The sequence below is a fragment of the Eutrigla gurnardus genome, assembly GCF_963514095.1.
Source record: "Eutrigla gurnardus genome assembly, chromosome: 20".
Classification (NCBI taxonomy): domain Eukaryota; kingdom Metazoa; phylum Chordata; class Actinopteri; order Perciformes; family Triglidae; genus Eutrigla; species Eutrigla gurnardus.
The window spans coordinates 8,669,138-8,685,441 of NC_139931.1; the positions used below are offsets into that span (position 1 = coordinate 8,669,138).

Sequence of the window (16,304 nt, forward strand, 5' to 3'; positions counted from 1 at the left end):
TTCTGGAACTTGCATTCATATAAAATCCTATGTCATTTTTTTATCAAGCCATTCACCTTTTGGGTATCTAGAATGATGTACGTATTCCTCAATTAGGATGATAGAAACATCAGCTGCATCCTCCAAAAATGCACAACATGCATGTGTCTAAATCAATTTATGCATATTTATAATATTCTTATGCTATATAATCACAGTTAATTGCCATATGTGGACAGGTGTTTTCCAGCTGGAAAACAAACCACAAATCCTTGCAGATGGCGGAGCAATATTTTTGTCGCTGAGCTACTAACCTCAAACTGTTTGTGTGCTTTTGTTGTCAAAGTGATGAAGTTGCATGTGTAAGTGTGTGTGTGTGTGTGTGTGTGTGTGGGGAGGAGGTTGTTAAACTCAATGTCGGCGAGTTGGGGCACATTCCTTAGTTGATTTAGTGGGCATTAAGATGAAGAGGAATGTGTCAAAGCTGTGGAAGCTTTAGTCCACTGTGGTGTAAACGGGCTGGGAGGAACTCGAACAGCTCAGACTGACGGATGACTGACACTCGGCTTAAACGTAAAAAAGGATGGAGAGCAGAGAAGAGTGGATGGAGCCAGACAGGGCCGAGGGAGGTGAGGAGGTACCTGAAGGAAGAAACGTAAAAGTGTGATTGAAGAGGACAGTTTGCACTTTAGGCAGAGGAGATTAATAGAGATATAACGTTTAGGGGAGGTAGGGATGAGGTGAACCAAGTGATGAAGAGGAGGAGAGAAGTTGGGAAAAATAATGTGAAAGAGTCACATTCGCAGGGACGAGGAAGGACAGATCAACGGGGGAAAAATGACTCAAATCAAGGGGATTTCAGAAGCGTATCTTTATTTGCTCAAGATGGTTTGATAGTTGAAAGAAAGACATAAAGAGAGAGAGAGAGAGATAGAGAGAGAGATAGAGAGAGAATAGAAAGATTATTTTCATAAGGTCCCATTTTATACAACATCAGTCGTTGGGTGAGTTGTGCAACTTCGACAGATTACAGTAGATCAAAAGAAAGCAACACAAGTATATATATATATTTTTTTTACTTCTGTCTTTTATATATTTATAACATAAATGTCATGTTTTAAAAACAGATAAATCAAACTTCTGTATTGACCCAAACGTTACAAACTCTTAAGTGGTGCAAAAGCTTTCATCTAGCAATTTAACGTAGAACAAAAAGAAAACGGCTTTATGAAGCATCGGGAAGGACGTGTGTGTCCGTCTGTGTGTGTGTGTGTCGAAGATTCATTCAGTCCTGAGACAGTGTGAGCTTATACAGGTTCTATGGTTGTGTGTTTCATGTCGGTGTGTTTCAGACAGCTTGTGTGCGTGTGGACTTGACTGATAACACTATTGCTGCTTTGCCGTCCCAAAGCTCACAGGTCAGACTGAACCACGGACGGACCGGATTTCACGAGGAAGAAAAAGCAACCAGTTTAGTAAATTTGGCTGACATAACGTTAAAATCACAACTCAACATAACCCTCAACCGATAACAGCAGTAAAAGCACACTTAAGAAGCACTAGAAATGAAATACTTTTCTTCGTACCTCTACAGCTACGTTTTAGGAGAACGGCGGTCTGTGCAGTGCGGGTCTGATATGAATTTTTAGAAATGGAGCCACGCACAACTAAAAAAGTGGTGAGAAAAAAAAAAAGGCAAACAGCAGCCAGCGAAAAACGAAACGTGTACTCACTTCCTCCCGCTGTACGTAAACATGACTTTACTTCCTTCTTATTTCCTGAATTCATCCGTAACCTTCGCAAATCCATGAAAGTGCAAAACGCCATTCTTTGTCAGTCTGGAAGCATGCATCGCATACGGTTGCCCCACTGTATATGTATGACTCATTTACAGTATAGAACGAGTTGAATGATACACTCCTGCACGTTGGTTTTGACATAAAGCTACGTGACGGCGTAAGTCAAGTGCACAAGATCAACAGAAAAGAAATGCGCAAAATGGAGAGAGAGAAAAAAAAGCAGGAAATGAGCGCCCTGTAGCTGTGAATGTAAAACCCATACCCCCCCCTCCCGCATCCGCAACCTCTTCCCACCCACGTACCCAAACTCTGATGCTGATTCTGCCCACCCATGCTGGTGGGGCCCGGAGGGGCCAGACATGTCACACAGTAAGGGAGATGAAGCTGTTGTATCTCTGGATGTTCCTCTTGAGGATCTCCGAGCAGGGCCCCAGGACACGCTCAAAGCGGGGCCGGTCCAGCTTCACACACTTGAGCGGACCACGGGCGACTACGGTGGCCGCCCTGGGACGGTTCAACAGCAGGGCGATTTCCCCTGGAGGGGGGGAAGAGGGAGAGAAGGCATTCAATTTAATTCCATTATTTCATTCCAAGCAATTTTTACTCAAATTCTCTGATATTGAAAAATTGTTGAATGAACACAACAAATGTGAGCTATTAAAATAAAAAATAAAAAAAACTTAATCATCATTTCACAATTGTTTGCATCATTTTTCAGACAAAATGTAAAAATAAATTGCTGGAGTTGCTTTTCTTTGTCTCAAATGATCGTAACCTGAATATCTGGTGGTTTTGTACTATAAAAAGTTCACATTTCAATGATGACATTGTGGGTATTTTTTTTTTTTTTGTTACAGTTTTCTGACATTGCGACCGATTATAATCCACAAAAGAAAATATCATGATTATTGTTATTAAAACAGCATAAATCCACCTTTCCCATTGTTGAATCCGGTTAATTGAACATTTATATGCTAAAAAACAACAACTGCTTAACATTTACTGGATGAAAATAGGATGAAAAATAAAATCACAATATTAAAATAAGTTGCTGTTGCTGTTTCTGAGCATCCACTTGTACAATTTATATTCGCTAATACTAAATATCAGGTTTAATAGGAATTCTATTGTTTTGATGCACAGCTTTTTGAGTGTGGTGCCGACTGGGAAAGGAAAAAAAGGCCCAGAGCCACTCACCGAAGTAGTCAGAGGGTCCGAGGCGTCCCACCTCCACGTACTCCTCGTTGTCAGACCTGCGCTGGAGAACAGAGGCTATTCCCTGGAGACAGAAGAGAAGAAGAGACAAGAGAAACAGAGAGAAATAGAAGGGGGGGGGGAGATGGAGGAAAGGAGGGGAGGGGAAGAGAAAAAAAGGAGGAGTTTTTGAGAAAGGGGCTGAAAATCTTCAGGAGGATTAAGCCGAAGGAGAAATTCCTTCGCTTCATAAGAACACAGGTGCACGGGATTTAGCCCACTTTCCTGTGGGACGGACACCTGTTCTGTTCTGAGCAGAAACACAAAACTGCACACACTCAGTTATTCCAGCGTGGTGTGTGTGTGATACAAACTCTGATTGGTTCTGCTTTATTTCCCCCCAGAGTACAAACACAAACATCTAAATCCGCAAGAGGCTGAACTGATTCCTCTGTCTCCATCGCATAATCCCCCTTTTTTTTATCAGCATCCACCCACAAGACGGAAAAAACGTCCAAGACTGAGGGAGCTCCAACCATGTGTCCCTAAATGGCCCTCAAACAATAATACACTTCCATGTACACAACCCCAAACACTGCTATGCTCTAATAGCATGTCGCTAACCCACACAGACGGATTCAGTGTGAAACTGAAAACACACACACGCACGCAGTGAGAAAATCAGCAGCTGACGTCTGCTGGACAGAGCGACTGGACTCCACCACCAACCTCGCTACGCATATTAACAATCGCTCGCTGCTCGCTGTTGTGCGAGGGAGCGTGTGAGTCATCCAGAGAGTAGAACGCAGGAAATTTCATTTCCGTTAACTCTGCCCAACAGATGATAACGGGTCCATGCTGGTGGATCCCGCAGCTGCTGACAAACTCTGTGTGTGTGTGTGTGTGTGTGTGTGTGTGTGTGTGTGTGTGTGTGTGTGTGTGTGTGTGTGTGTGTGTATGAGCACGTTTGAATATTTATCTTCGCACTTAATGGCCTAAATGCCCACAATAACACTTGACAACACGTTTCTCAAAAGCGTGGCTGTGTTTTTTGCACGTGTTTAGACAGAATATGTGTTTTTAATGTTGACGTCTAGACATTTGCATGCGCTCAAGATCAGCTGTAAATTGGTAGCAGGTATGAAATCAGCTAGGGGGGAACTTCCCGGCTCGTCTCGGACCATGTTGAAAACAGACCTGACCGTTCCAGCACTCTCTCTCTAATCCTTATCCGCTCTCTCTCTCTCTCTCTCTCTCTCTCGGCTCCTTCTGCTGACCGGGCTAATAATGCTAAATATGAATATAATGAGCTTTAATGAGAACACCCAAAACGGCCAGCTTTTTACTGCGGCGACACAAAGGTGAGGCTGTATTGCAGTGAAAGGGATGTGTGTGTTACTCAGCAAGTTTGTGCTGGAAATGAACCGTGGAGAAGTATCCAGGGCGTGTGACTGATGACCAAACTGTCCCGGTAACGCCATGACCAGCACACGCAATGCAGCACGGTGGTTTAGCTGGGAGGTGGGGCGAAAGGGCAGTGATAATGGATGGAGTAATGGAGTACGGCTAAAGGTGGTGTTAGGAGTACTAGGGATAGACCGGCATGTTCCTTTAGAGTCAGAGATTCAAACTGATGTGGACAAGTCATGTTCATGTCAGAGTTTTCTTACTTCTTCCAGAAAGCTTGTACATTTGGCAGCCTTGTGGACAAACGCGGTAGTGTTTCCATGTTTCCACCTCACAGATTTGATCTGTATTTGATTTAGAAGTTGGAAGAAAGTCGCAACTGATTTTTAATCTGATTTTTCTATTTGAAATGCAACTGTTTGCAGGATACATGAGGGAATGTATCTATTTTACTATATGAGATGAATAACTATAATTTGACAATGCTGAAACTAAATAAACATAAATATAAATCCATGTATATGCATGTATGCTTCTGTGAAAGTGACATTAATTCCCTGCAAAACCTCATTTCCGTTCAGAGACAACTGCTGTGGCTGAGATGATGTCCTGAACTTGTTCTATTTTTTGTTTTGGCGAGGCCATTCCCATTTAAATCTATTTTTAATTCTAACCTAATAGACATTTGAAGGAAAAAATTGTAGTGTTGAAAATAAACTGCAACTCAAAACTGGCCTGTGGGAGTATGCTGTTCGGGGGGGGATTTCTGGTACATAGATAAGCTTTATAATATACTATTACAGTAAGATGTGCCAAGTGTTATTAATAAAGTGTTTATTTGTGTGGGGTTTTAGTGTTTTGTGGTTTGAGCCAGATTTGATGATGATGTTTGCAGCCAAAATCAATATAATCACTTTGTTACTGCATGATTAAAGATAATGATCAAAGATTAGCCAATCTCAGTAGTTGAACTGATCAGCCAGATCGTCTTAATGCTGCTCCTGACTCCTTGTGGTGGCGGCAGCAGAGAAAAGGCTGGCGTTTCGCAGTTTACTTTACTTTAGAGGAGGTTTACTAGTCTACGTCTTCTTCTGCTAAATTGCCCACGTTTCATTTTTGACATGTAAACACTGTGGCAACCACTTGACGTGAATTCATGACACTGCAGTAACGGGTTTGAGCAAAAGTGGTATAAAACAGAGAGAGAGAGAGGGGGATCTGAATGGGGAGGGAAGGAGGGAGCTGGGGGGCATCGGACCTCCTGTGTTTACAACCAGTTGATTCCTCTCCTTTCCCTTCATGTCCAAACAAAGAGAGTGAGACAGCGCAGCACCATGGAGTACAGTAGTTCACTGGTGAGGAGGCCTCTCCCGGTGTGGTCCAGATAACCATCGTGTACTGTACCACCCCGGGGGCAGCGCTCTGCTCCCAAGATATTTCTTTTCTAAACAAGGGAGATCCGTCTCACCACGCTGCCACGACACGGGGGGGAAAAAAACCCCAGAGACAAACAGAAAACTATGAATGAATGAAGTCGCAGAGGAAGGAAAGCGCTGGGGTGAGAGCAGGAGCAATAAATGATCACTTCTACTGTGTGGTATGGACGGTCCAGATAACGATTCCAGTCCTCCACCAGAACGCATACCTAAAACACACAGAGCGTGGCGAACCGGCTGGTGGTGACACGTCAAAATGTAGCGTCTGGCACGGAGAGAGAGAGGGAGAGGGAGCGAGAGAGAGAGAGAGAGAGAGAGGGGGGGGGGGGGGGGGGCAGCAAAGATGGAGGAAGAAAGACGATATCCTGAGTAGCGTGTTCACGAGGCCACCCAGCACCAGCAGTGTCTGCACCTTCTCACCCGAATGTCAACACACACACACACACACACACACACACATACACACACACACGCTGCCTTTTTCAAACATGAGAAAATGGTTTCACCCAATTAAGACCTGTTAATCTTTACCTCTGTTCCTGTGACCTCATGTTTGCGCTCGTTTTCATTCATTAACGGCATCGATCTTCAGTCTGTCGAGGCGGCGTTGAGCTCCATTAGCTCAATTGCTCTCCACGCAGGTTACAGTAACGGGCAGATATACCGTTCCTCTCCTGTGTGACCCACGGGGGCCCTTTAGATCCCCTCACTGTGATTACTCTTTTTTGCGTGGGGTCAAAGGGCATCTATGTGAGTCGCCGTTCAGATTGATGACGGGAGGAGATGAGAGTGAAGATGTCCCGAGGACGAACGGCCCTCGCGTGATTTAACTCTAATTTTTATCTGGAGGTTAACAAGCGGGAGACGACTTTGACGTTATTGACTTCATTTCAAAATCAAAAAAGACTTTTAACTCCGCTTTGACTAAGATTCAAAAGACTGTGAAGGTGAGCCTGGTTCAGCTGCAGGCAGAGGGAGAGAGAGAGAGAGAGAGGGGCTCATCAGAATGATGTCACAGCTGGTGCTTGTTAACTAATCACATTGGCCTTTAAATGCAGTGGTGCGTCGGCCCCCGCTGATGACTGCCACACACACTGACATGTGTCCACACCGGCCTGTAACATCTCTTTTGCTCAACTTTTGTTTGAAACTGTGACTTATTGTAAGGCTTGCAAATAAGAAGTGTGTGAAGGAAGCATGAGCTTTACAACACCAAGGTTCAAACTCCCTACTGACATCGCTGCTTGTCAAACAAGCATCCTCATCCCTCCTCTCTCTTCACACGCACCATTTCAGTTGGCGGTGGTGGCAGCGTGGATGACAATGAGGGAGAAAGAGAGCGCGTTGTTGGGCGAGTGGTGGCAGAAGCCCTGAGGAAAGGAAGGTGAGGCTGAGTCCTCACAGCCCCGGAGTTCTGTAAAGGCTTGTTTGGACAGCACGAGGAGAAAAGAACATTCAAACATGTCACTTTTCATTAGGGCCTCATTCCTCCCAGCAGGCAAAAAAAGTCTTTATACCTCCCAATCAACAGCATTTAATTAGTGATGGTGTAGTTTATGGCTGATGCTACAAAACCAGAATTTAAATCTCAACCTGGTTTAATTAAAGGAAATAAAAGGTGTTCACATGGAAGAAAAAAATGGCGAGTGTGGAAAGCCGCGAGACTGACAAAATCCTCTCCCTCCTTACTGGTGGTCCTTTTTCGAGTCACCATCTCTACTCCCTATATGTCCCTCCCTGCCCTCTTTGACTCATCCTTCCCCCCCTTCACTGCAACCCTCTCTCTCTCTCTGTCTCTCTCTCTCTCTGTCTCTCTCTCTCTCGTCTCCCTCCCGGGAGGCTGGGTCTCCTGACCCCGTGTGAAAGTCAGCAGCACACATTCCACCACGGTCCACCCCGCGCTGGGAAAGTCAGGCAATGCTGATGAGAGATGGAGAGACAGCGATGAAGGGTGGGACCAGGAGAGAGAGAGAGAGAGCTTAGAGCCAAAAGGAGAAAAGGGATTAAAGAAAGAGACAAAACCTCCTGTTGGGTGTGACACACTCACATACTGGACCGAGCTGCCTACCTCTCTCCTCCCCTGCTTTCTGCTGAGTCGCTCCATACCATAATCCCCCAGATTCCTCTGCGTATTTAGCCTCTCTCCTCTCTGCGATGTAAGACTCACAAGTTTGATGAGTCATGCATTGGTATGGTAGCTTCTATATTTGTGTCGTAAACCCCAATCGAGTTCATTTTCTGTATTGTGAAACTGGCTTTTAAAGGATTTCTGCAGAAGCCTTCAATTGGAGGCTTCAAACTTGGCCGACACTGGTCGGATAATATGAGGTGAACACAAGATATATACAGTGCAGTCTAAAAATGTTTGGGCTGATGCAGTTTTTTTTTTTGTTGCTGTTTGCACTTTGGCATTTTGATTTGATATGAAAGATGAAAGTTGAGTGCAAACGCACTCTTTCTCAATTCAGCACACTCAGCACTTTTGCCATGATAACTCTAGAGCTGGGCAGTGGGAGGCGAGGACAAAACGACAGCAGGTTGGGCCCCCACTCCTCCTTGGCAGGGCCCTCTTGACTCGACCCTGGTGAAAGCTGCGTGAGTATGGAGTTAATCAAAAGTGTGTTCAAGATGACAGGCAGGGGGCCTCCATGAAGCTGCGCCGAGGGCCCCAGATCCACAAAGGGAGGGGGGGGGTTCTTCACACAGGGCCGTCCGCTGGTGGCTTTGAACTGGGACCTAAGCAAAGAACCCGCCTAAGTCTGAGCATGATGACACGTACGTCAACCCTGGCTACTCAGCCGATGACACACACATGGTCTTGGCCCCATAAGTCAACATAACAGCTTACAGGAAATGTAACAGTAAAAGAGAGATCTCACACATCCTGTGCTACGAGAGCTACTGCTACCTAACATTCTCACACCTCGTTCTTTACCTCTGTAATAATGAAGAAGTCATCGCCGGGTTCTCCTTGCACCACTATTTTCTCTCCATCCTCAAACTGAACGGGCTCCAGAGCATCAGCCACGGTCAGACGTTCCCACTTGTCCAGAGACTCTGGGAATGGAATAAATACACACAAATCAGTAGGAACAATGTGTTGTTACCTGGATGAATGCAGATACAGAAACACTCCTTGTGTTTCACGGCCTGAGAGGATGATTCCAATAAGCTGCTAAGAGCTGTACTGTGTCTGTCTATATCTGCAACTGTTTGTAATAATACAGTTACGGTTAAATTCATTTAAATTGAATCCAATATAATATTAAAACTATTTAAATTCAATAATCGACCATGAAACCTTGGAATAATATGTTTTCTACGGTTCTGGTCGATTCTTAATTTCCCTTAAATGTACAAGACGATAATTGACATTTGTAGGATTACATTTTTTCCAGTTTTGTTGATGCTGAGAGCCAGCGGTGACAACTCTCTGACAGTCCGACCACATGTACAGTGACGTGGTTAGACCCGGGATATTTCTAGAAGCCGTCGGTATTCACAGAGAAACCAAAAACACAGCTGGTCACACATCTTCACTGGGAAAAAAAAAAAAAATTCCATCCAGAGGAGCTCGGAGCAAATCTAAACTATTGATATTTATAGAAGTGGATCCACTGATAACTAAATAGCTCCACACAGAAGATTCACCGAATGAGCTCATCCTTCTTCCACAATACGGGAGATTATCGTTGCCTGATCTCAACAGGCCATACATCTGCATGTGGAATGTGACTTATCTATAGTCAACATACTCCTCATCTTTAGTTTTGTCTAGATAAAAGGATGATTCAGTGTTTTGAGTTGACTAAGACACTAAGAGACTAAGAGTCGGAGGCGTAAAACTACGGCGGGGTCTCTTTGTCTGAGACTATTGTCTCCTGACGGGCTCAGTAACTGATCCCAGTGTGTATCTATCCGTGCGGCGCGGGGAAATGTGTATGTTCTTAGGATTAACTTAGGTGAAGTCTGACCGGTTGGAGGTGTCCAGTGTCCCCCTCCGGTGGGGCCACGGTGTCTGCCGGCCCCGGATGGATGTCCTCCGTCTGGCTGCCAGCTAAAGGCAGCAGGTCCTATAGTAGTGATCCCTAACAGCTCCACGTGTAACATGATACACAAATGTGCTGACTAAAGAACCTACATTTCACGCTTCGCAGAGCCTGCGCCCCACTTGGATCACCTTGCTACACACACACACACACATAGTATGCACACACACACACAGGGAATAGCCCATCGGGATGTGTGACAAAAAAAAACATGTTGTTTTTGCCCCCCCTTCACTCCTCCACATCAAGGGCTGTTACCCAATTTCGTGGCTATCTCAAAAATCAAAGACAAACAAAAAGCGCCGCCGCCTCCTTCCCCTCCTCCGATTCAAAGAGGTGGAGCGACAGAAAAGAGGAATGAAGAGGGGAAAAGCACTTCGAGGAGGGAGGTGGGTGTTTCAATACAGGCCTCGACAAGGCTGTCAAAAAAAAAAAAAAAAAAGGGAGACGCGGAAGAAAAGGAGGCGAATGAAAGGAGAGTGGATCTCGCGGAGACGTTCTGCCGAGACCTGAATCGGGTGTATGTGTTTACTCAGCCAGCTAATAACTCTGTACAGGGGCCACGGCCTTCCTCTATACACCGCACACACACGATCAAGTGGAATGGGACAAGATGTCAGTTCCAATTGGGACTCGTTTTCAAGAGCCTGAATGAATCTCATTGGCTGCCAGCGACTGCCAGCGTTATCCAAATTCCAAACTCCGTATTCTGTAATTGTCCACGAGGCCACATGGAAGAGTGTGACTCGGTTCGGCGTGAGCGGTACGAGAAGATTAGGACACGCAAACCTTACTCAGCTGTGCGCCTTGTGTGACAACGTGTGCCGGCGTTTATGTGAGCTAATCTACAGTATGCGTTGCACTGGGTAGATTTAACTGCCTGCACTCTGGACCCTCTGACCCCGGCGTTTAAAATGAATGCAAAACACGGCACGCACGTGCAAACGCACTCTGCGCTACACTACCTTCACTAATGCAGAAACACACAGTAAAAAATGTACATATCAATAGATATTTAGAAGATTTACCAAGGATGGAGACCTTGCTGAGGAACTCTTCATACATCTTTCTCTTCCGCAGTGTGCTGCCCTGTAAGACAAAGAAAAGGAGAGGCACTCACCATTAGACTCTCTGAAATTGTATACTAGCGCTCCGCAATTATCGTAAAAATGATAATTGTGATTATTCTGTGAAACACTGTGATCGCACACGTCTTCAAGGAGAGGAACTGATTTAAAAGTAGTAGCGACTAAAAGTCTTGCTCATGCCGTCTACGCCGATTCGATTCCAAACAAATTCAAAAATCTGGTGATACGATGAGTAACATGAAACAGAGACACACGGATGATCACACAGAGATCAGCAGTGCAACATTACGTGATAAAACATGGAGACATTTGAATTTAAATTGCAGTACGTATGAAGTAATCTGTCACTCACGCAGTTCATGAGGTCACACTTCCAGAGGTGTGTATCATTTGTGTAGTAATGTTCACTATGTGTGTGTGTGTGTGTGTGTGTGGCCCACCGCACCCAAGAAGGCATGGGGACTTTCCCCTCTCTGCCTCTGCCATGAACATCAGGTGCTTCCTGACAAGTCTAGACCCAGAGGACCCCTTCCCTAACTGCATTTCTACTTCTTTTTTTTTCTTCCCCTCCTTCATTGCACAGAACCACTCGGGGAGAGCGGGAACACAAAGAGAAACAGGAGAGAGTGGGGAGAGACGATCTTGTCCGCCCCGTGTCTGCCTCTGCATATGGAAATGATATATTGAGGCTTGGGGTGTCTTCAGTGCATAAGTGCCTGAGTCCCGCTGCTGCCTCTAATTTCATATAATTTCACATTTTGTCTTAAAAGGGGAGAAAATGTTCCCGAGTGAGCCAACATCAAGCTCAAAATGGTAAACAACTTGATTAAAGGAATTCTAGCCTGCGTCGCCTCCCTCCTGAATAAATGATTCGAGCGTGTGTGTGTGTGTGTGTGTGTGTGTGTGTGTGTGTGTGTGTGTTCTGCCACTTATGTTTCGTTGCTGTCTCCGCAAAGACGAAACTTCATGCTCATTAAGCAAGCAAATACAAACACTCACACATGTAAACTCTACATTTGACACGATTGCATGCACTCTCTCTTACACACACACACACACACACACACACACACACACACACACACACACACACACACACACACACACACACACACACACACACACACACACACACACACACACACACACACACGTGCACCTTCTGCAAAAAAGTTGGTCTGCTGATTTCATAGCCTCCCCATAGAGCTCCTCAGACAGGCTTGCTGAGCTTAAAGGCTTACCATGCGTACATAACATTACACAGCAGGTCTGATTTATGCAGCGGGTGTAGGAAGGGCTGGGTGGGCCGACGTAGGGGGTTGACCAGGGTGCGTGGAATGAAAATGATACTTTTTGCTACATTTCAGATTTTTGATCATGATTTATTCTGTTGGTGCACATCTTGTTTCTCTTTGCATTCTTTTTTCATCTGTCCTCATCCTTATCCTTCCTGTCGACTTGGGAGGCCCCCCCAGAGCATATGTTTCATGTGCGAAACTCCCCTACTCCCGTTGGCCATAATGTGTTCTCTCCTCCCGCGGTTAAAGATGAACCAGCCTCCGTGTCTGCCCGCTGTCTTTGAGGTAGACGCATCAAAGAGTTGAGGTGTGGAGCGAAGCCAGAGTAAACCAACTGTACCTTAAGCCCCATCCCCGTCGCCTTCATCTCCATCCAATGCAAAAACACATACACATCTCTCCTCATGTCTTGGTATCATTTCTCCTTGTCTCCCTTTCATGTTGTGCTCTGTTTGTTGACAGTGGTCCGTCAGTTTGTTAGCAGCTTTGTCTGTAGATGTGCGTGCTTAAGTAGGAAGACGGCACAACAAGGTGGGTATTGTATGACTGGCGGCAGCACAATGGAGAGTGTGTTAATCACAGGGAATGGTATTACATTGTTGAGTAAATGCACTGCTTGATACGGAGGAGGAGGGGGAGGAGGACAAGATAACTGGCATGTTCACGTTGTCATCAGCAGTGGTTGAAACTACAGTCCAGGGTCAAATCCTCCACAGGTGACGTCTTCAAGGGCACATCCAAACATGGTCGTGCTCTAAAAAAGCTGGATTTAACTTTTATTTTCATTATAAATTAAAGTTTTCATGCAACCAGCGAGAGAAGATTTATCCTTTGAATGATATAGTTGCTCGAGATGATACATTCAATGAGAATCTGCCAACTTATCTACTTGACAGTCAGTAATTAGAGTGTGGAGATCCAGCAGATCTGTAAACAATGAAACCGATGGTAGCTGCAGCACACCTTCCTGAGCTCCTGACTAACTAGCTGCAGACACAAGCACTCAGCATAATTCCACTGAGAAACTAACACACACACACACACACACACACACACACACACACACACACACACACACACACACACACACACACTCACACACACTCACACACACACACACACACACACACACACACACACACACACACACACACACACACACACACACACACTTTACTTAGAATCACAGAGAATGCTCATTGTGATGGCCTGAGTCACTGCCAGAATACCGCACTTTATAAAAACAGCTTTACAAATCATTGACAGCGATAATTAACTACAGGTTCACATAATTGAATTCTACTTCACCCCGTCTCCCCGCCTGCTGCTGCTGCTGCTGGAAGGAGCAGAGGAATGAGAGCAGCAGAGAGAGAGAGAGAGAAAGGTTACCAGGGCAGACTGTGCCCTCGGTTAAACTATGCGCTTAAGCGGTGACATGAGTGTTGGGCAGGCCAGTGCCAACTTTACATTGAGCTGAACGGTCCAAAACACAGACCTTCATGCGTCTCCGCGGGTCCAAACGGTTGGACGCAGAGCGGCTTGGATGCACACGGCCGTTCGGAAGGTTAATCGGAAGCGGTCTAATTTATTTGGAGCAAGGCGTTGGGAACGTTTGAGGAAGTATTTAGTCGAGCACAAAGACAGCAAGCAGCACCTCAAACGTGTGTGTGAATCAGTACGACAGCTAGGGCAGAGCACCTTGTGTTTCCAATTTAAACATTTAGACATTCCTGCTAGATAAGCTCCTGGAGCTGGAAGTGTGTGTTGAGGCATTAGGGGTTGACACTCTCTCTCCTCCACAGCCGTCCCTTTCCCCCCTTTTCTTCATCTAGAAACAGATCTAGAGAGACAATGAATGGGGCGGACATCCCTGGAGATTTTTGTGTGTGTGTGTGAGTGTGAGTGTGTGTGAGTGTGTGTGAGACTGCATGTGTAAGTGTGTGTTGAGTATAAAAATGAAAACAACCGTTTTAAGTGTTTTAAAGGAGTCTTAAGTGGTTGAGTGGGAGAGATATTGCAAGTGAAGGACCACAAATGATAAGAGTGCAAAGAGCCTACCACAGTACATTTTTATTCTGTGTACGTCACACGAGTGTTTCTGTCTCGTGCCAAAGTGTGTGTGTGTGTGTGTGTGTGTGTGTGTGTGTGTTTGAGGTCTGTCATCATGTGTCCTCTTGGGTACAAACCATAACTTTTCTCCCAAGGTGCAATGTACAGGCCAAAATAGTCTAATAGAAACTTGCATATGATGTAATATAACATCATTATATTATTTATATGGAATTTAAGGTTCCCTGTGGACTTTCTGACCTCTAGAAGTGCTGTGGAGTTTGTTTTGAGTGGCTTACAACGCGACGCACACTTGCCCAATGAAATATAAAATATATGAAACAGGTTTGTTCGACCTCAATGACACACAGAAAATGCATTTCAGTGAGTTTTGTTTGTCTATAAGAAAACGTATTGCCTTGGATATAGAGTATGAGTGTTTGTACCATGAGGATACGCCGGTAGCTGTCTCGGTCGATGCCCCACAGTTTCAGATCAGTCTTGGCCTTGACGGTGGCAGCTCTGGGAGTCCCGTAGATTAGGGCCAGCTCTCCAAAACTCCCTCCTTCTCCAATACTTGTCACCCACTCCCCATTCACATACACCTGCAGAGTGAAAAAGAGGGTGTTATAGAAACTTCTTTTTGTCATTCCTGAGACACCTTTCACAATCATTCTCCTCCCCCTCTACCTCCCCTCAGTTTCCGGGCAGTTTGATATGCTCACTAGGCTTGTCCCTAAGCATTTGATCCCCGTTAAGCCCTCAAATGAGACCCTCTAAAAAGCCCTCTATCCCTCCCATCTCTCCATCCACTACTTTGATTTCCTCTGTCCCGTCTCGTTAGGACCTGGCCTTTGATTTAGGAGTGACGCAGGACAGAAAGCCGCGGTAGACTTTGTTAGTCTGTATAGGTTGTTCACCTACACGCACACATGCATAGCTCCATTCAGGGCAGCCACTAAAGCTCTGCTGACAATACAACCTCATTGAGACTCATTCAGGCCGTCTCTGGGGCCGTTACGGTTTCACCTGTCGACACACTATCCACTATCTTGTTGATTTGATAATACAGAGAGAAAGGAGAGGAAGGGAGGGAAGGTTTATCCCTCTGGTGGCTGTGAATTGCCAGAATTGATGCAAGCCATTATCCAAGTCTCAGAGTAGACCACAGGGAGCTCATCCTTCACTTTAAACTGGGGAGGCTCCAAAGAGGCGCAGAGTGCTGGCTACGGTTACGTCAAGCTTAGAAGAACAATCGTGTGAGTGTTAGCAAAAGTGTTACATCAGAGCGTACAGAACAGGTAATACTTTTTTTTTCACTGAACTTTTCTTTTCTATTATGTATGTCCTGGCCTGCAAGTCTTTGTTTGGAATCCATCGTTGTAAATCTGAACTCATACGGTTCCACATACACTTCCGGGTCAGGTAGAGAAACGCCGGAGCAAAAGCTTGCAGAAAAGGTTTTACACGAGGACTGGAATTGGAAACACTACTGCATCAAGTCAGCACTGTGAGACAGGAAAATAGTTCATCATGAATCAATTTGAGTCTTGAACCATGTATGCTGTTTCACAGCTGTCACTGAATTTTCACAATGTGAATATCTACAGCAAACTGTGAGCGGCTGGCGGTGATTAAGAAGCAACAAATCAAAAGTCCTGGAAGGTGGATGAGTAGGCAGCGTTGCGTGTGTTTCTCCTTGCATGCGAGAGGGTCCGTCTCTTTTTGTTGTCTAATGGGCAGCAATTATTAAACTTAATTCACATTGTTATATCTACCCATAATAATAAAATAAGCATAATTCCTTGCAATAAAGTGAAGACAGAAAATGTCATGTCGGTAACAATTCCTCAATCTCTTGGATGCTCTGCTTGTGGACTATTTTATGTCATTTCAATTCAATTCAATACCTGTTTATGCACTAATCAACAGTTAGAGGATTTATAGTTGCTTGTTTAATGTTTTCAAAGACATTAATAAGCACTCACAACTACATTACAGTGTG

At 45.1% G+C, this 16,304-nt stretch overlaps 1 protein-coding gene across 2 annotated transcripts in view; it reads right to left on the reverse strand.

Moving 5' to 3' along the window:
- Positions 1–835: 835 nt before the first annotated feature.
- Positions 836–16,304, reverse strand: part of prkar1b (protein kinase, cAMP-dependent, regulatory, type I, beta) — a 51,175-nt gene continuing 35,706 nt past the window's right edge. For both annotated transcript variants that reach the window (XM_084037130.1, XM_084037131.1), the window contains 5 exons: positions 14,746–14,904; positions 10,893–10,953; positions 8,751–8,872; positions 2,976–3,057; positions 836–2,313 (listed from right to left, as the gene is read on the reverse strand). In XM_084037130.1, coding sequence (XP_083893256.1) covers positions 2,141–2,313; positions 2,976–3,057; positions 8,751–8,872; positions 10,893–10,953; positions 14,746–14,904 — 597 coding nt within the window. In that variant the 3' untranslated portion in view covers positions 836–2,140. The remainder of the gene's footprint in view (positions 2,314–2,975; positions 3,058–8,750; positions 8,873–10,892; positions 10,954–14,745; positions 14,905–16,304) is intronic.